Source organism: Podarcis muralis, chromosome 5, assembly GCF_964188315.1.
Source record: "Podarcis muralis chromosome 5, rPodMur119.hap1.1, whole genome shotgun sequence".
In the NCBI taxonomy this organism is placed as follows: Eukaryota; Metazoa; Chordata; class Lepidosauria; order Squamata; family Lacertidae; genus Podarcis; species Podarcis muralis.
This window is the reverse complement of record NC_135659.1, coordinates 95,210,565-95,228,048: the sequence shown is the minus strand read 5'-3', so window position 1 is coordinate 95,228,048 and position 17,484 is coordinate 95,210,565. Positions and strand designations below refer to the sequence as shown.

Here is a 17,484-nt window from a genome sequence, read left to right as displayed (position 1 = left end):
AAGGTGGCTATGGGGTTGCGGCGCACATCTCGCTTTCAGGCCGAGGGAGCCGGCATTTGTCCACAGACAGCATTCTAGGTCATGTGGCCAGCAGGACTAACCCGCTTCTTGTGTACAGAGGACCGTGACAAGTGCCAGAGTGCAAAGAAACACTATTTACCCTCCCGCTGGAGCGGTACCTATTTATCTACTTGCACTGGCATGCTTTTGAACTGCTAGGTTGGCAGGAGCTGGAACAGAGCAACGGGAGTCCACTAGGTTGCGGGGATTTGAACCGCCAACCTTCTAATCGGCAAGCCCAAGAGGCTCTGTGGTTTAGACCACAGCCAACTCTACAATTCTATGATCCTATGAAGCGGTGCGGTTTAGACATGTCCTATGCGATGGGGTGAGCTCCTGTTGCTTTATCCCTGCTCCTGCCAACCTAGCAGTTCGAAAGCACACCAAGTACAAGTAGATAAATAGGTACCGCTCCGGCGGGAAGGTAAACGGCCTTGCCGTGCACTGCTCTGGTTTGCCAGAAGCGGCTTAGTCATGCTGGCCACATGACCTGGAAGCTGTACACCAGCTCCCTTGGCCAGTAAAGCGAGATGAGCGCCACAATCCCAGAGTTGTCTACGACTAGACCTAATGGCATAGCTATCAACTTTTTCCTTTTCTTGTGAGGAATCCTATTCAGAATAAGGGAATTTCCCTTAAAAAAAGGGAAACGTTGACAACTATGCCTAATGGTCAGGGGTCCCTTTACCTTTACCTGTGCTTTTAATGAGCCTGGTAGAATCTACTTTCCTATTGTTAAACCTTAGAATCAGGCATATATAGGAACATGTTCTAAGCCTTTGAATCCCGTGAAGTCATCTCATTCATGCAATGATTCCTGCAGGTCTCATTCTCTGCAGATGGGGGGGGGGACACTATCGTGGACCAGGGACCACGTGGCTGAATGTTGACCCCCTGCTTTATTTTGGGTTGAAGAGAGAGCCTAGTAGTTGTAACAGGCTATATGGTTGCTGGGCGGGGAGCCAGAAAATACAAAACTGACAGAGGAGGAAGCAAGGACGTGGTGACAGATGGGGATTGGGGCCAGTGTCTGCTTCTCATGAGTTTTCACATGCATCACCAATGGAATGAGGATGTTGCGAGTCCCACATTCATGGCTAAGCATGCACAGGATTGCATGTTTTGCACAGGGTTTAAATGGAAGGAATTCAGTATGGCAAACTCTGCAAGTCTGATGCTCAGCTATTTTGCTAACTAGGCACAGGACTGCACCGAAGGATAGGTCTTCAGTACCAAAAGGTTTTTGAACTGAAAAGCATGTCTCTAACAAGAGATGGCTAATCTGAGGTCCAGCGTTCCTCCAACAGGTATCTCCCATCCCAGGCATAATGCTCTAGCAAGCCTTTGCCACTCTGGTGCCCTCCAGATGTTTTGAATGACAGTTCCCATCAGCCCCAGCAAGCAGAGTCGTGCACCAGATTGACAAAGTCCACGCACATTGATTTGAAAGGCAGAACTGCAAATTGGAGAGAGAACCCTATCTTTGCTGATCAGGACCACTCCGACCACAGTGCAGATGTGTCAGTTAAGTTATTGGCCAGCTGTTTGTACTTCCTGAATGTTTAGCCATGGTCATTTCTTTTAAAAAGCACCCAAAACTTTTAACAATTCACCGTTTTCAAAAATTGCATTTTGACCGCGCAGCCTTATACACTACTGTTGAGAGGTCCCATTGCAGCCTAAAATGCACATTTAAATGCAATATATATTTGGAGATCTCGAAAATTAATGGGGAAAAAATGGAATGGAACAGACTTTTGGGTGAACACATGCAAAAATAACATGGAGCTGAAACAGATTTGTCCACCCCTAACTATGAGGTTTTTTGTTTTTTGTCTTAAGGCATGGATAATAATCCATCAAGTTTATTGAACAGCAATAGTTTTTCTAAGTTGGAGCTGTCCAGAGATTTGGTCTCTGTCTGGCTTCCATCCATAATCTCCTCCCCTTATACTGCCTTGTCCTATGTGGGGTTTCAAGGCTTTCTGATATAGACCTCACCCGTTTCATCTTCCAGAATCTCTTCAATCCGGCTTCTCTGTAAAGGAAAGCAAAGCAAACAGTGTGCAGATGGTCTCGGTTCACATTGTTTATTAAAAACAGTAACAGCAGCAATCCCGTGTTCATTTCAGTTGAAGCAGTCACCGGTTAAGAAATTATCTCAAGTCCACCCTGCGGATTGTGAGCTGAATTTGTAATGTAAAAGATTCTCCAAGTTTGTTTTGATGCCTTGTGAATGGCAGCACGCAAGACTTCGCATCTGTACATGTATTTGTCTTGGAAGACAAATAAATTTGGTAACTGTTTTTAAGATACAGTGGTACCTTCGTTCTCAAACGCCAAAAACCCGGAAGTAGTGTTCTGGTTTTCGAATGTTTTTTGGAAGTCAAACGTCCGATGCAGCTGTCGGGTATTGTTTTCGGGGCACCTGCACCAATCAGAAGCTGCGCCTTGGTTTTTGAACATTTTGGAACATTTCGGAAGTCAAACAGACTTCCGGAACGGATTAAGTTTGGTGCTTTTGTTTTTGCTATTTATTTGGTATTTTTTGTTTTTGAGGACTTTTCGGTTAATTTGTTTTTATGACTGTGTGAGTAATCATTTTTGCCATCTACAATACTGTCTCCTTTATTTTATAGCATGGTACATTGATTATTGCTTTTGTTTTATGGATCAATGGTCTCGTTAGATAGTAAAATTCATGTTAAATTGCTGTTTTAGGGGTTGTTTTTAAGAGTCTGGAATGGATAAATCCATTTTGCATTACTTTCTATGAGAAAGCGCGCCTTAGTTTTGGAATGGGCTTCCAGAACAGATTAAGTTTGAGAACCAGGGTACCACTGTACTCAGTAAAGTTTGTGAAGAAGAAGAGGAGGAGGAGGAGGAGGAGGAGGAGGATTGAGCAAATTCTTTTTTATATATACATTTTATTGGTTTTTTTAACATATCATTTCCAAAAATCATATAACATAACTTCTTATCTTATACAATATTTTAGACTTTTGTCAACACCTCTGATGATTTTTCATTCTTTATCACTTATTCTGCATTTCTTAATTTCTCTATTACTTTTAATTATCATTAACTAATAACTCTCCTCATAGTCTTTCTTGCAATATTTCAAATGGTCCTCTTTACAGAACTTCTTGCAGTCCTACTAGTGTAATCTGTTCATTACAATTACTTTTCAAATAGTTCATATATTTACTCCAGTCTTCTAAGAATCTCTGGTCCCACAGGTTTCGAACCCTTCCTGTTAATTTATCTAATTCTGCATAGTCCATCAGTTTCATTCTCCATTCTTCTTTCGTTGGTAATTCTTCTTGCTTCCATTTTTGTGCCAATAGTATTCTTGCTGCTGTCATTGCGTATGAAAACAACTTACAATCCTGTCTATTAATACCATCTCCTACAATGCCAAGTAAAAATGCTTCTGGGTTCTTAATGAATGTACATTTCAACATCTTTTTCTTCTCATTATATATCATTTCCCAGAAGTTTTTCACTTTTTTACATTCCCACCACATGTGATAAAAAGTTCCTTCCTTTTCTTTACATTTCCAGGATTGGGCAGATTCATGGAGGAGAAGGCTCTTAGATGTGGTGGCTCTGCCTCCACAGTTGAAGGCAGGAATCTTTCTGAATAAGAGTTGCTGGGATCCATGGGATCTAGGAGAGGGCTCTTGTGCTCAGGTGCAGCTTGCTGGTTTGTCACAGGCATCTAGCAAACCATTGTGAAAATAGGTTGCTGGACTAGACACTGGTCTGACCCAGCTGGCTCCCTTAACTATCAATGGATCCAGCCACAGTGAGTTAGCTGAATGCTTTTAAAGAACCACTGAAGATGATGGTCATCACTTCGTCTTCCCAGGAAACGGTCCACCCTATGAATCAGGGGCAGCATCTAGGGGCGGCCACAAGTGTTCTAGGACCCCCCAAAAAAATTAAAGGAGAGGGTCGGGCCTCCTCAATATTCTGCGGCGACATGTGCACGCTGTCTGCGGAGGGAGCTGCGCAGCCCCACATTTCTAAGCAACCTTCTTTCTTGATGGGCCCCCCCTTTCAGAACTGGGAAATGGAGAGATATGTCAGTTAGAAGGAACTACAGTGGTACCTCACAAGATGAATGCCTCGCAAGACGAAAAACTCGCAAGACGAAAGGGTTTTTGTTTTTTTTAGTTGCTTCGCAAGATGATTTTCCCTATGGAAACGTCTTGCAAGTTTGTTTCCTTTTTCTTAAAACCGTTAATACAGTTGCGACTTGACTTCGAGGAGCAACTCATAGCACGCGGTGTGGTAGCCTTTTTTGAGGTTTTTGAAGACTTTGGTGATTTTTGAAGCTTTTCCAAAACTTTTCCGAAACCATGCTTCGCAAGACGAAAAAATCGCAAGACGAAAAAACTCGCGGAACGAATTAATTTCGTCTTGCGAGGCACCACTGTATTTGTCAGACAATTTGTGCGTTCAACATACCTGGACTGTGTTCATGCAGTCTGCTAGTTTTCTAAGGTTCTTCCTGGGCGGGAGGAAGACCTCGAGCCTCACAGCACCTTTAGCGTTCCTCTGGAAGGAGATCAGGAAGTTGATCTCTTGTGCCTGGAGTCAAAAGAGAATGAAATGAATGAGGAACTGAAGCTGCTTTGGACTGAACCAGACCTTTGGCCCAGTGCTGTCTACTCTGAATGGCAGCCCTCTCTCCCAATCCTGAGACCTGAGGGCTAAACAAGGTGGTACTCTTAATTCAAAGTATATACACAAAGTATCAAATGTGGTGACAGTAATAATAATACAACAAAACAACACCACCACAAACTGGCTTATAAGTATAAAACCAAATTTACTAGAATAATAGCTAGAATAGAGATAGACTTGTAACCATTCAAACAACAAATATACTAAGGTGCCATATGCAAGACAAAGCCTGGAGATACTGTAAACATGAAGTGGATAAATGTACAACTCTATCTTAACAAGTTAAAGGTAAAGGTAAAGGGACCCCTGATCATTAGGTTCAGTCGTGACCGACTCTGGGGTTGCGGCACTCAACTCGCTTTATTGGCCAAGGGAGCCGGCGTACAGCTTCCAGGTCATGTGGCCAGCATGACTAAGCCTCTTCTGGTGAACCAGAGCAGTGCATGCAAACACCGTTTACCTTCGCACCGGAGCGGTACCTATTTATCTACTTGCACTTTTTGGGGTGCTTTCGAACTGCTAGGTTGGCAGGAGCAGGGACCGAGCAACGGGAGCTCACCCGGTCGCGGGGATTCGAACCGCCAACCTTCTGATTGGCAAGTCCTAGGCTCTGTGGTTTAACCCACAGCGCCACCCACATCCCATCTTAACAAGTTAGATGTGCAGTAAACATTATATAGACTGGATAAATGAACCATTCAACAAGTAGTGTAAGTCCAATCACAGAACGGCAACCCCGTGCCACCACAATGGCAAGGGTAGCACACTGGAGAATGTGAAAAAGTTTTTCAAAGCTGTTTTTCAAAGATTGAACTGGATGAGATGTTCTTCAATGGGTCTTGAGTTGGAAACACAAAGCCGTAGGCATGGATCAATCACGGGAAGGCTAATCAAAGCCACCGCCCTGGTGAGAATAACACAAGTGGGCAAAAGGAGATGTGTTCTCTGGATATATTACAGGTTTCGCTACAAGCTTCATCAGTCCAAAAAGTCAATCAGGACCACAAAACGGTTTGCTCAGGATAAAGGAAGTATTCACAGGCACAACGCCCATCAGCACACCTGTTCTGGCTGGGGCAGATGCAAGTTGCAGTCCAGAACATCTGGAGGGTGCCCGGTTGGGGAAAACTGCTCCCCATTCATGCAACCACACGTAAGTTTAAAAAACAGTAGTAGATTCAGGGTGGAGGGTTTTCATCAGGATCACAGTGTATGGGGAGGGAGGTTTATCCTTGCCCTCCCCTACTGTGATTCCAGCAAAAACCCACTTGCACTGCAATTAGCCTGACACCAATGGGAGCTTTCCCTCTAAAGCTACAGTGGTGCCTCACAAGACGAAATTAATCTGTTCCGCGAGTCTCTTCGTCTTGCGGTTTTTTCGTCTTGCGAAGCACGGCTATTAGCGGCTTAGCGGCTATTAGCGGCTTAGCGGCTATTAACGGCTTAGCAGCTTAGCGGCTATTAACGGCTTAGTGGCTTTAAGAAAAAGGAAACAAACTCGCAAGAACTCGCAAGACGAAATGGGGAAGCCCATAGGGAAATTCGTCTTGTGGAACGACTAAAAAAACGGAAAACCCTTTCATCTAGCGAGTTTTCCGTCTTGCGAGGCATTCGTCTTGCGGGGCACCACTGTAACTGTAGTGCTGCTGGTGGTGGCGGAATTCAGGATTGCGTTGGGAGAGGAAAGGGTGAAGATCAACTCGCCCTGCAAAGCAGCTTGCTTTCTTTCTTTCTTTCTTTCTTTCTTTCTTTCTTTCTTTCTTTCTTTCTTTCTTTCGCACTTAATTTATTTATTATTAAATACATATATGAAATCTTGCAATACATATATGAAATCTTTACATATTGATACATATACATTATATTTGTAAATTCACATTTTCACATTTCATTATGTACCAGTATTTATCCATTTCTTATTTCTTGCCCTGTGTCTTCCCTCCACCCGTGCGTGACTTCCTTGTTATTATTTTGTAACTTTATTATTGAGATTGTAATTTTGTATCTTAATAATTAAACATTCATTCTTATATATCTGCTTAACTTTGTGAAATCAGTCTATACATAGCAATAAATTCTTGTTGGAGCATCTTTTGGTCATGTATTCTTCTACACATTTCCATTCCTGTTTGAGATTTTGATTGGATTGCATTGCATTCTAATTGTTGCCGTCATTTTTGCTAATTCAATCATTTCAAAAAAAAATATTTTGCCAATCTTTCAATGTTGGCACTTCTTCTGATTTCCAGTTTTTTGCAATCAATAACCTTGTGGCAGCTGTTGCATATAAAAAGATTCTCTTCATGTCTTTTGGGGATGTCATTTGTAATAATTCCTAAAAGGAATTTTTGCGGCTTCTTACCTATTGTTGTTTTAAACATATTTTCAGTTCCTCATGTATATTTCCCCAAAATTTCTTAATTTTATCACATCCCCACCATACATGATATAAGGATCCCTCTGATACCTTACACCTCCAACAGATTTGATGTTAGTTTATAAATTTTAGCCAGTGTTACAGGGGTTAAGTAATAGAATACACATTGCAATCCGATTTACATGAATATATGCCCTTTGCTGAGGGACGCGGGTGGCGCCGTGGGTAAAAGCCTCAGCGCATAGGGCTTGCCGATCGAAAGGTCGGCGGTTCGAATCCCCGCGGCGGGGTGCGCTCCCGTTGCTCGGTTCCAGCGCCTGCCAACCTAGCAGTTCGAAAGCACTCCCGAGTGCAAGTAGATAAATAGGGACCGCTTACTAGCGGGAAGGTAAACGGCGTTTCCGTGTGCGGCTCTGGCTCGCCAGAGCAGCGATGTCACGCTGGCCACATGACCCGGATGTGTCTCCGGACAGCGCTGGCCCCCGGTCTCTTAAGTGAGATGGGCGCACAACCCTAGAGTCTGTCAAGACTGGCCCGTACGGGCAGGGGCACCTTTACCTTTACCTTTATGCCCTTTGCTGAACACTTTACCCCAGCGTGTGCAGTTTTCGACACACTCTTTCGATGGAGGACAGCATTGCAAAATTTGGAGAAGTGCGCATTCTGAAGGATGGCTGTGTTTTTTTGTGCTCCCGTTGCTACAGAAAGTGCATATGAGGTTTGCCTTTAAATGCAAATGGCATTGGATTTCTCCCCCGCTCCTCATCACAGCTAACTTGAACCCAAACTGATTTCATTGGGCTCCAGCGTCTGTCGGGACCTCAGCCCTGTCACGTCCATTTGCCTAAACCTAACCATCACCCCAGGCACAATCCCTGAAAAGCCACTGGATTTGTTTGTGAGATGCATCTCTGAGTACATATTGCACTGCTTGTTGCCAAGTTTTTGGGAGTCTGCAAAGGGCGGGTCGTTGTTTCTGGCCAGTTAAAGACCCCCAAGAGAGATCCTTTGTTTCACTTGCCAGAATAGCCCCAGCCTTGGAAGGACAGAAAAGGCTTTGTTTTGACAGTAGCAGCAGCAGCAGTGGCGGCTGTGAAGTCCTGTTCCAAGCTTGCTAACTATAGCATATTTTATAGCAAGAGCCATAAATAACAAGCCCAGAGTTACAGCAGGGGCCAAGTTATGACATCATGTTGTTTGGGATTATAGAGCGAACGAGCGAGAGAGAGAAAATACCTTCCATGGAGGCGATCTGGTCTAAAATAAGCAACTTTTCCAGAACTAGCTTTCTCACGGGGATTAGACAAGGAAAGTTGGAGGGGCATTGATACTGCATTGGCAGGTTATTCCAATAGGTCTCGATGGAGCTTTCCCAGGGTTTGCATTTAGGAATAGCATGCAATAACACTTCCCATCCCCTAAAAGACTAAATCTGTGCATGGACCAGGAATTCTGGGCTGTTTCTGCCACACCCCCTTGCTGTCTCTGGCTACGTCCCCATGAATGGTGCTTTCCCAACCTCTTTGTGGCTCTCAGGATGAAGTAGATGCCCCTATTGTGAGATGAAAATGAGTGTTGGAGGCCAGAGGCCACAGGGCAAGCCCTACTGAAGTCAGGGTGCACAGTAGTCTATGATACTACGTGCCGATTTAGCATAGTGGCTAGAGTGTTGGACTAGGACCTGGGATACTGCAGTTCAAATCCCCACTCAACCATGGAGCTCATTGGGTGACTTTGGGCCAGTTGCTCACACTCAATCTGTCAGGTGTGCGTGCAGGAGCCAGGCCCTGTGACCATTAGGACTTTGCAGGACTGGGGGCCTTCCTAAGTTTGTTCTGGAGAGGCAAGGCGTGGCCACACAGGTGAGGCCAATTGGTAACTCACAGCACCTGGTGGCAAGAGCTAGGACGGGATATAAGGTCAGCATTTCCCTTCGGCTCTTTGCCACAGCAACACGTTCCCTGCCTTGGACTCCTTGCTTCTTGATCCTCGGACCCCTGACTTCGTGACTCCTTGCTTCCTGACCCTCGGACCCTTGGCTTCTTGACTCCCGGCTCTCTGACCCTCGGACTCTTGGCTTCCTGACTCCTGGCTTCTGGACCCCCATTCCTGCTCCCACCCCGCCATCTTGCCTCCGGTCCTGACGTCCCCTGCCAGGACTTCAATTGCCCATGAACCGGACCGTGACACAATCTAAGCTACCCCATAGGGCTGAGAGAATGGAGAAATATGATTTCCTCTTGGTTAGGCATTCTCCAGCTCTTCCCCTCATCTAGCCCATCCCTGACATTGCTCCCCCCTTGCCCAAACCCTATACAAACTCACTCTCAGATTCTGGTATTGGAGCCTCGTGTTCCGGAGGCGGTTCCGAGCCTCGGTGGCTTTTAAGACCCCAATGAGGTTCTTCTGTTCTGCCACCTTTTCCTCTTCTGGCACCAAATTCCTGTCCTTCATGAGGACTGCAGCCAGCATCTCTTTCACCTTGGGCTGACTGGGGTCAGCGAAGGCCAAGTAGCGTGCCATCTGCGCCGGAGTCATCTTGTTCGTTTCGCTGGCGCTTGAACGCTTCTGGTGTCGCACGGTGAACTTATTTCTCTGGAGCGCTCCGCCTTTGGACATCTTTGCTTATCTCACCGACTTAGATTGGACTGATGGTTGGCAGGAGGGCTATGGAAGAGAGGAAGACCAACAGCTTGACCATGGGAATAATAATAATAATTAATAATTTTTATTTATACCCCACCCTCTCCGGCCAGAGCCGGGCTCAGGGCAGCTAACACCAGTAAAATTACAGGGAAAAAACCACCAATTTAAAATACAGGTTAAAATGCAATTTAAAATGCAGCCTCATTTTAAAAGTAGCCCATAGATCAAGACCATAAGGGGAGGGAAACATAAGGGTCAGTCTGAGTCCAAACCAAAGGCCAGGCGGAACAGCTCTGTCTTGCAGGCCCTGCGGAAAGATGTCAAGTCCCGCAGGGCCCTAGTCTCTTGTGACAGAGCATTCCACCAAGTCGGGGCCAGTACTGAAAAGGCCCTGGCCCTAGTTGCGACCAATCTAACCACCTTGCGACCTGGGACCTCCAAAATATTGTCATTTGTGGACCTTAAGGTCCTCCGCGGGGCATATCAGGAGAGGCGGTCCCGTAGGTACGTGGGGTCCTAGGCTACATAGGGGCTTTAAAGGTCAAAACCAGCACCTTAAACCTGACCCTGTACTCCACCGGGAGCCAGTGCAGTTGGTAAAGCACTGGATGAATGTGATCCCGCGGCAAGGACCCCGTAAGGAGCCTTGCTGCAGCATTCTGCACCCGCTGGAGTTTCTGGGTCAGCTTCAAGGGCAGCCCTGCGTAGAGCGAGTTACAATAACACAAGGCTATTTAAAACTCTGAAATAACACTTGAAATGCATTATGCTTCCCAACTCTGTACATCAGGGGTGTCTAATGCCAAGCCCCCCTCACTATTCCCCCCTGCCCACTTTTGCTTCCCAATTTTGAGTTCCCCACTCCTCAGATAACAGCAGAAAGACGGATGCCTAGGGCTGCCTGCTTTTCATTGGGCCCTGCAGCCGCCAGCAGTTGATGCTTTTCATGGTGTGGAAACAAACAGTACCCCCTGCTAACAGTTTCCGATCAAGCCAAACGGCAAAAAAAGAGGCTTGAGGGTCTGGCTGAAAAGCTGGCCATCCTAAAACCACGCTGTGTGTGTTTGTTTTCCACAACAGATATATGAAGGGAAGAGAAGAGAAAACAAAAATAGAAAGACGTGTCAAAAGAGGAAAACGCTCCCCATCGCCGGGGTCTCCTGAGCCTGCTAGCAAGAAATTACACAGGATGTTTCAGATAAGAAAGAGGAAGCGGTTTCATGGGTGATACCAGAGCCTTTTAACGAGAATTTCAGCCACAAGCTAGAAGCGGACAACTCCTCAGTGCCAAGTCAGCGCCTTTGGCATTTTCTGCCTGGCTTCTGACGAACCACGTCTCGCCCAGCAAGCATCTTTTGGGCTGGAAGGCGTGATGGCTCACAGCCGGAACTCGCAGATGGACACAGGCTTAGATTTGCTGCAGGGGGTGTTGCTCTTACAAAACCCTGTCCAAGAATGGAAACATTTTTTTTAAAAGTATTGCTGGAACGTTTGGTTGGGAGAAGCCAGCCACAGAGAGCCTCTTGTGCAGACCACAGAATTAGAAGGTCCAGAATGTGATTCTGTCTGCTCCATGCAGGTTCTTGCATGGGCCAGGTAACCACCAGGCTCTGAGACCTGCGTTGCCCATCAGCTACATGACACCTGGTTGAGTCGTTTGGGTTCCCCACGCTGATGCTCCCCAAATGCCCCATGGCACATTCCTGTCGGCCGCTTGGAGGGACACCATTGGCAAAGGCAACCTTACCTTCCAGCGCTTACTCCCCAAAGGAAATAAATCCTGTTATCTTGTTTTGTTAAATGCATCATCCTACCTGCCACTTATGGGACACGGGTGGCACTGTGGGTTAAACCACAGAACCTAGGACTTGCCGATCAGAAGGTCAGCGGTTCGAATCCCCGCAATGGGGTGAGCTCCCGTTGCTCGGTCCCTGCTCCTGCCCACCTAGCAGTTCGAAAGCATGCCAGTGCAAGTAGATAAATAGGTACCGCTCTGGCGGAAAGGTAAATGGCATTTCCGTGCTGTGCTCTGGTTGGCCAGAAACGGCTTAGTCATGCTGGCCCATGACCCGGAAGCTGTACGCCGGCTCCCACAGCCAGTAAAGCGAGATGAGCGCTGCTACCCCAAAGTCAGCCACGACTGGACCTAATGGTCAGGGGCTCCTTTACTTTATCTGCCACTTGTCCAGCACTTTCCTTAAGCATCACCTTGTTCATTAATCCTCACCCCAGCTCTGGAAGGTAGGCCTTTACTACATTTAAGCCTGGGCAAATATTGCTATTGGGACGCGGGTGGCGCTGTGGGTAAAACCTCAGTGCCTAGGACTTGCCGATCGCATGGTCGGCGGTTCGAATCCCCGCGGCGGGGTGCGCTCCCGTCGTTCGGTCCCAGCGCCTGCTAACCTAGCAGTTCGAAAGCACCCCCGGGTGCAAGTAGATAAATAGGGACCGCTTATCAGCGGGAAGGTAAACGGCATTCCGTGTGCTGCGCTGGCTCACCAGATGCAGCTTGTCACGCTGGCCACGTGACCCGGAAGTGTCTGCGGACAGCGCTGGCTCCCGGCCTATAGAGTGAGATGAGCGCACAACCCTAGAGTCTGGCAAGACTGGCCCGAATGGGCAGGGGTACCTTTACCTTTTAAATATTACTATTAAACACTCACACACCCCTTTGTAATGACACTTACCTTTGGGGAAAGTCAATGGTGAGTGTGTGTGTTGGTGTTGTTTTAAAAAGCCACTTCCTTGAGAACAAAACTTCAGTCTCAGTTAGCCGGTCTTTAGATACAATGCAAGACAATAGTTTCCCTGTTGGTCAAAAAGAGAAAAGCCCCAGGTCATGCCTTGCTTTCCAGAGTGCACCATGGGAAAAGGGGACAGGACAGGACAGGTTACCTGTGACCTTGATGGTGAATTTCCTAGCTGGGGTTGGTGCCAGCTATTGGCGAGGTCCAGCACTAGACCCCAGGAGCTCCAGCCAGCCTGACCCAATGTCAGGAGCTGGAATCAAGTGCAGGTCAGCAATAAAAATACCAGTGTCTCAAAGAAACTAAAGCAGCGCAGGTCTAGTGATCCCTGCTCAGCGCCTGAGAGCCCCAGTCCTGCCACTCACCACCTGGCCTAGGGCGGGGCCTGATGGACTCTATAAAGGACTGCCGCCGCTGCTGTCGCTGGGCAGAGAGGGCTCCATTTTGCTTTGTTTTTGTTTTTTGTTTAAATTGCTGCTATTTTTTACCTATGTCATTTTAAACTGTGATATTCATGCTGTATTCTTAGTTTTAGTTTTTGATTTTTTTTTAAAAAAAGATATTTATTAAAGGTTTAATAGTTACAGAAAAAAGAAGACAAAAACAACAATAAAAAGTTCACAATACATCAAAAATAAAAATAAAAAGAAAAAACAACACAGCAAAACAACAAGAAAAGCAAAAACAATTAAAAACACATCCAATATTTCTATATATCTACCTTTCATTTACTTGTATCATCGACCTCCTCACACCTCCCTTTTTTGTATTCTTGTTCAATTAGCTATTTCAGCAAATCCTTTCCATCTTTCTTATTTTTTTCTCTATAATTTATCTTAACACAGTCTAACCTTAAATTTCCACTTTGACCCATTAACAATCTATTTTTACTTAATTTTTTATAACATTTCTGCTAAAGCCATATAACTTCTTTCCAGCATCCTTCTAACATTCATTAATTTTACAATATTTCTGTAAATATACTTTAATTTTTTTCCAATCTTCTTCCACCGACTCTTCTCCCTAGTCTCTGTTTTAGATTTTGATTTATGTGGAAATTGTTTTCCATTCGGTTGTGTATTTTTTTTGGATGTGCTTTATTTATTGTTTATGACTTTTGTAATTGTGCAAATTTTGTCATGCTGTAAGCCGCCTTGAGCATTTTTTTTTTAACTGTGGAAAGGCGGCATACAAATAAAAAATGATGATGTTCCTAGCAACTCTTCCCAGTAGGTCTTGGTCTAGCAAGGCAGTTGTGAGTGTTAGGATATAGTTCTATTCCACCTTAAAAGGATCAGGCATGACTGTTGTGTGTCACATGCCTGTTCACTTCCAGCACAGGCTTGCTGGGAACTTCCGTTTGTATATTGCTTTTGCTATTGCTGTTTTGCTTGGACACGAAGGGAAGCAGACATGTTTTTCCATTGTCCTGATGCTGAATAAATGCTGTAAATATGCTTACACATGTCTCTGTCTGCTACTTCTGCTGCAAAGAGTTTTTTCTCTGCTGGCTTGCGTGCTTAAGCCTCTGAAGGCTTTTGAGGCTTGAGTCACAGTTTTGATGCTGTTCTGAGAACCAGAGTTTTGCCCGGCTGCTGGCCAGTGGCTGGAGCTAGCTGGGGGCCTGCCAGACGCCCCCGTCTCCGGATAGCATCCCAACAGTGAGGACTGAAGGTCCCTGCATTCCACCACTCTTTAAGGCTCTTCCTCTCCTGGGCTTTCCCCAAGCAATCTCAGACTGCACCTGCACACAGCTAATCTCTGCCCTGCTCTTTTCATTTCTCTGCGTGTCCTAGGAGACCAGTGGGGAGAGGAACTGGTCGTAACAGGGAACAATGACGACCCCCTGACTTCTTCAGCAGCCTGCCCCTCTGTCTCCTGGCCCCATCCCTCTCCAGCCTTTGCTTCAGCCTTGAGGTCTGAGCTGCCATCTGACACAACCTCTTCCTGCTCACGAAACCCTGTGGCCTCTGATGCCTCCTCCCCAAAGTCTTCTCCCACTTGCCATCCTTCCACCTTCTGAACCTTCTTCCCTTGGGGATTTCCTAGCTGGTGCCTTCCATCAATCCTCTATCTCCAGCCAGTCTATGACACCCAGCTGCGACACCTCTCCGCACCTCTCTGTTAGCTCCTCGGACATTCATTTTAGGAGCGGGTGAGTGGCAGTGCTATTTTTCAATAGGAGCAAAGCTCAGCTCCCATACATGGTGGCTGCCGGCCTTCTTAATTTACCCAAAATGCAATGCTCCAGCCTATATAGTCCTATGAAATCTATAAAACTCAGCCTCATAGACCTTATGGATTTAAACGCCGTGGCATTGCATTTTGCTTAAATTAAGATGGCGGGCAGCCGCCATGGATGGGAGCTGACTTTGTCTCCCATTCAAATGAAGCAATGCCATTTGCCCACCATTAAAATCCCATCGGGATGCCTTGGAGGATGAGTGGCAGGTGTGGTGTTGTGATTATAGGGTGGGGCTAGGACCTGGGAGATCAGGGTTCGAATCCATGAAACTGGCCCTGTTCCTGTATGTCACTGGAAAGCAGTGCTTGAGCCAAAATAATAAGCCGGTGAAGAGGCCCAAACCACCCACACAACATACTCTCAGTTAAACTCCATAATTGCCCTATTATTGCTCCATTGGTGCTGGAGGAGACTCTTGAGAGTCCCATGGACTGCAAGAAGATCAAGCCTCTCCATTCTGGAGGAAATCAGCCCTGAGTGCTCACTGGAAGGACAGATCCTGAAGCTGAGGCTCCAATACTTTGGCCACCTCATGAGAAGAGAAGACTCCCTGGAAAAAACCCTGATTCTGGGAAAGATGGAGGGCACAAGGAGAAGGGGACGACAGAGGACGAGATGGTTGGACAGTGTTCTCAAAGCTACCAGCATGAGTTTGACCAAACTGCGGGAGGCAGTGGAGGACAGGAGTGCCTGGCGTGCTCTGGTCCATGGGGTTACAAAGAGTCGGACACGACTAAATGACTAAACAGTAACAAATTGCCCCAACATCCCCATATTCCTTGCATCCCAACATTCTCTCTCATATATATATATATATATATATATATGTGTGTGTGTGTGTGTGTGTGTGTGTGTGTGTGTGTATCTGTGTGTCTGTGTGTGTGTGTGTGTGTGTGTATGTATATATATATAATTAAATTTTCTGTTTTGCAATTTAAAATACTCAGTTAAACATTCTTAAGATATCAATGACTTCCCTTCTTCTCTTTCCATGGTTCATTTTGCATACCATAAATCACTGCATATTTTACATAAACTAAACCATTCTGTATTCCATTATTGCATCCATCAAAACTTATTTACACTGTTGAATTTATCTTAATGCTGCCAACGTTTCCAAGTGTACACAATTTCCCCCCATATATTCAATAAACGTTTTACAATCTTCTCTAAACGTATGTTCTTCTTGTTCTCTTATTCTATATGTTAATTAACATATTCTATATGTTAATTGTGCAGTCTGCAATCTGTGCATATTCTTTCAGCTTAAGTTGCCATTCTTCTTTGGTTGGGACCTCACTCGTTTTCCATTTTTGGGCTAACAAAACACGGGCCGCAGTAGTGGCATACAGAAATAACCTGTTTTGACACCTGGGTATTTCCGTCTGAATTATCCCCAACCGAAAGGATGGGCAAATCTGTCCCATTTTGCTTTCTCTCAGTTTCTCATTTTTCCACTCTTAAGATCTGTTCTCCCCATGTGTGATTTTTTTTTATAAAAAAGTCCCTTGAAAAGTCCCTTGAAAATTCATCCGAGTTTCCTCCTGCTACACATGTTACACAATTCTACCCAATATACACATTTCTGCAAAGCAATCTTCCCTAATATGTTATATTTCCCCACTAATATATGCATTTTTAGGCACACTTTACCCTGGACAGTATATATGCACACATCATTTGGCTAGGGAACCGCCTTGCAAAATTCAGAGGAATACGAACTTTGAAGGAAAGCTGTGTCTTAGTTTGCATAGTTTTGGCAAGTGAGAATGTAGGGTGATTTGCCTTTGAAATGAAAACTGTGTCAAACATCCACGAGGGAAAGGACAGGAGTGGGGTGGTGATATAGGGGTGAAACAGAAGGTCCCAGGCTCCCCCTTACCCTAAACCCCCCTCTTTTTGGTTTCTCCCACTCCATGACCCTTCTCTCACCTGCCAAGTCAACATCCTCTCCTGCAGCTCTCAGGGCCTTGTACTGGTCTGAGCTTTTGGTCCAGGCCTCCAGTGTACAAACGTCTCCATGGTAACCTAGTTGCCAGGCAACTCAGACAATGGCAAGGAGGCTCCCAGTCTGCCCAGCCTTCACACACATGCACTGACCATCAAGCCGCGGCCTGCTGATCTGAAACTTAGAGAGGGAAATGCTGAGTTAAAGAAAATGTTTAAAAACACTTTTGTTATAAAAACCCCAGAAGCCTTTTTATTGGGTATAGTGGGTAAAGAGATACCAAGACAAGATAAAAAAAATTGCTCTTATATGCAACAACTGCGGCAAGAATTTTGTTAGCCCAAAGTCGGAAACAAGAGGAGCGAAGAGAGGACAAAGGGACTATCTCTTTATGGGATAGTTTCCAGGCATAGGTTACTTTTCTAAGCTAAGTCTGCCTTCTGGGATCTGATTGTGAACAGAATGTGAGTAAACTCTTTTTTATACTTTTATAGAAGACTGTGTCGTGTCTTATCTTTTATGAGGGAATAAGGGGAAAATACCAGAACAGTTATTATAGAGGCTTTCGCGAGCTTGAGCAAACGAATCTGCTGTGAGTTTAAAAAGGGGAATGTTACTCTGCTAAATTGTGAACTTGTTTACACAAGTTGGAAAGGCTACAATTAAACAATATATCCTCTCCTGCATCCCTGAACATTCCCACACACCAAAGCCCAGGAAGCTTCTGCTCAGTTTAGGGAGGGCGGCTCAATGCTTCGACGAGTCCTAG

General features: G+C 45.5%; 1 protein-coding gene across 1 annotated transcript; it reads right to left on the bottom strand.

The window, feature by feature from the left end:
• Positions 1-1,216: 1,216 nt before the first annotated feature.
• On the bottom strand, positions 1,217-16,765 carry LKAAEAR1 (LKAAEAR motif containing 1). The gene is made up of 5 exons (XM_077928089.1): positions 16,700-16,765; positions 12,463-12,583; positions 9,455-9,796; positions 4,534-4,656; positions 1,217-2,098 (listed from the first exon to the last, which is right to left on the bottom strand). Exons 3-5 carry the CDS (start codon positions 9,746-9,748, stop codon positions 2,036-2,038), a joined length of 480 nt encoding a protein of 159 aa, XP_077784215.1. The 5' UTR covers positions 9,749-9,796; positions 12,463-12,583; positions 16,700-16,765; the 3' UTR covers positions 1,217-2,035.
• Positions 16,766-17,484: the final 719 nt, after the last annotated feature.

Coding starts and splice junctions, on each gene's coding strand:
- LKAAEAR1 (XM_077928089.1), bottom strand. CDS start 9,748: ATGTCCAAAGGCGGAGCGCTCCAGAGAAATAAGTTCACCGTGCGACAC. Junction 4,657..9,454: donor TCCAATACCAGAATCTGAGA/GTGAGTTTGTAT, acceptor TTTTGACTCCAG/GCACAAGAGATCAACTTCCT. Junction 2,099..4,533: donor ACTGCATGAACACAGTCCAG/GTATGTTGAACG, acceptor TTTCCTTTACAG/AGAAGCCGGATTGAAGAGAT.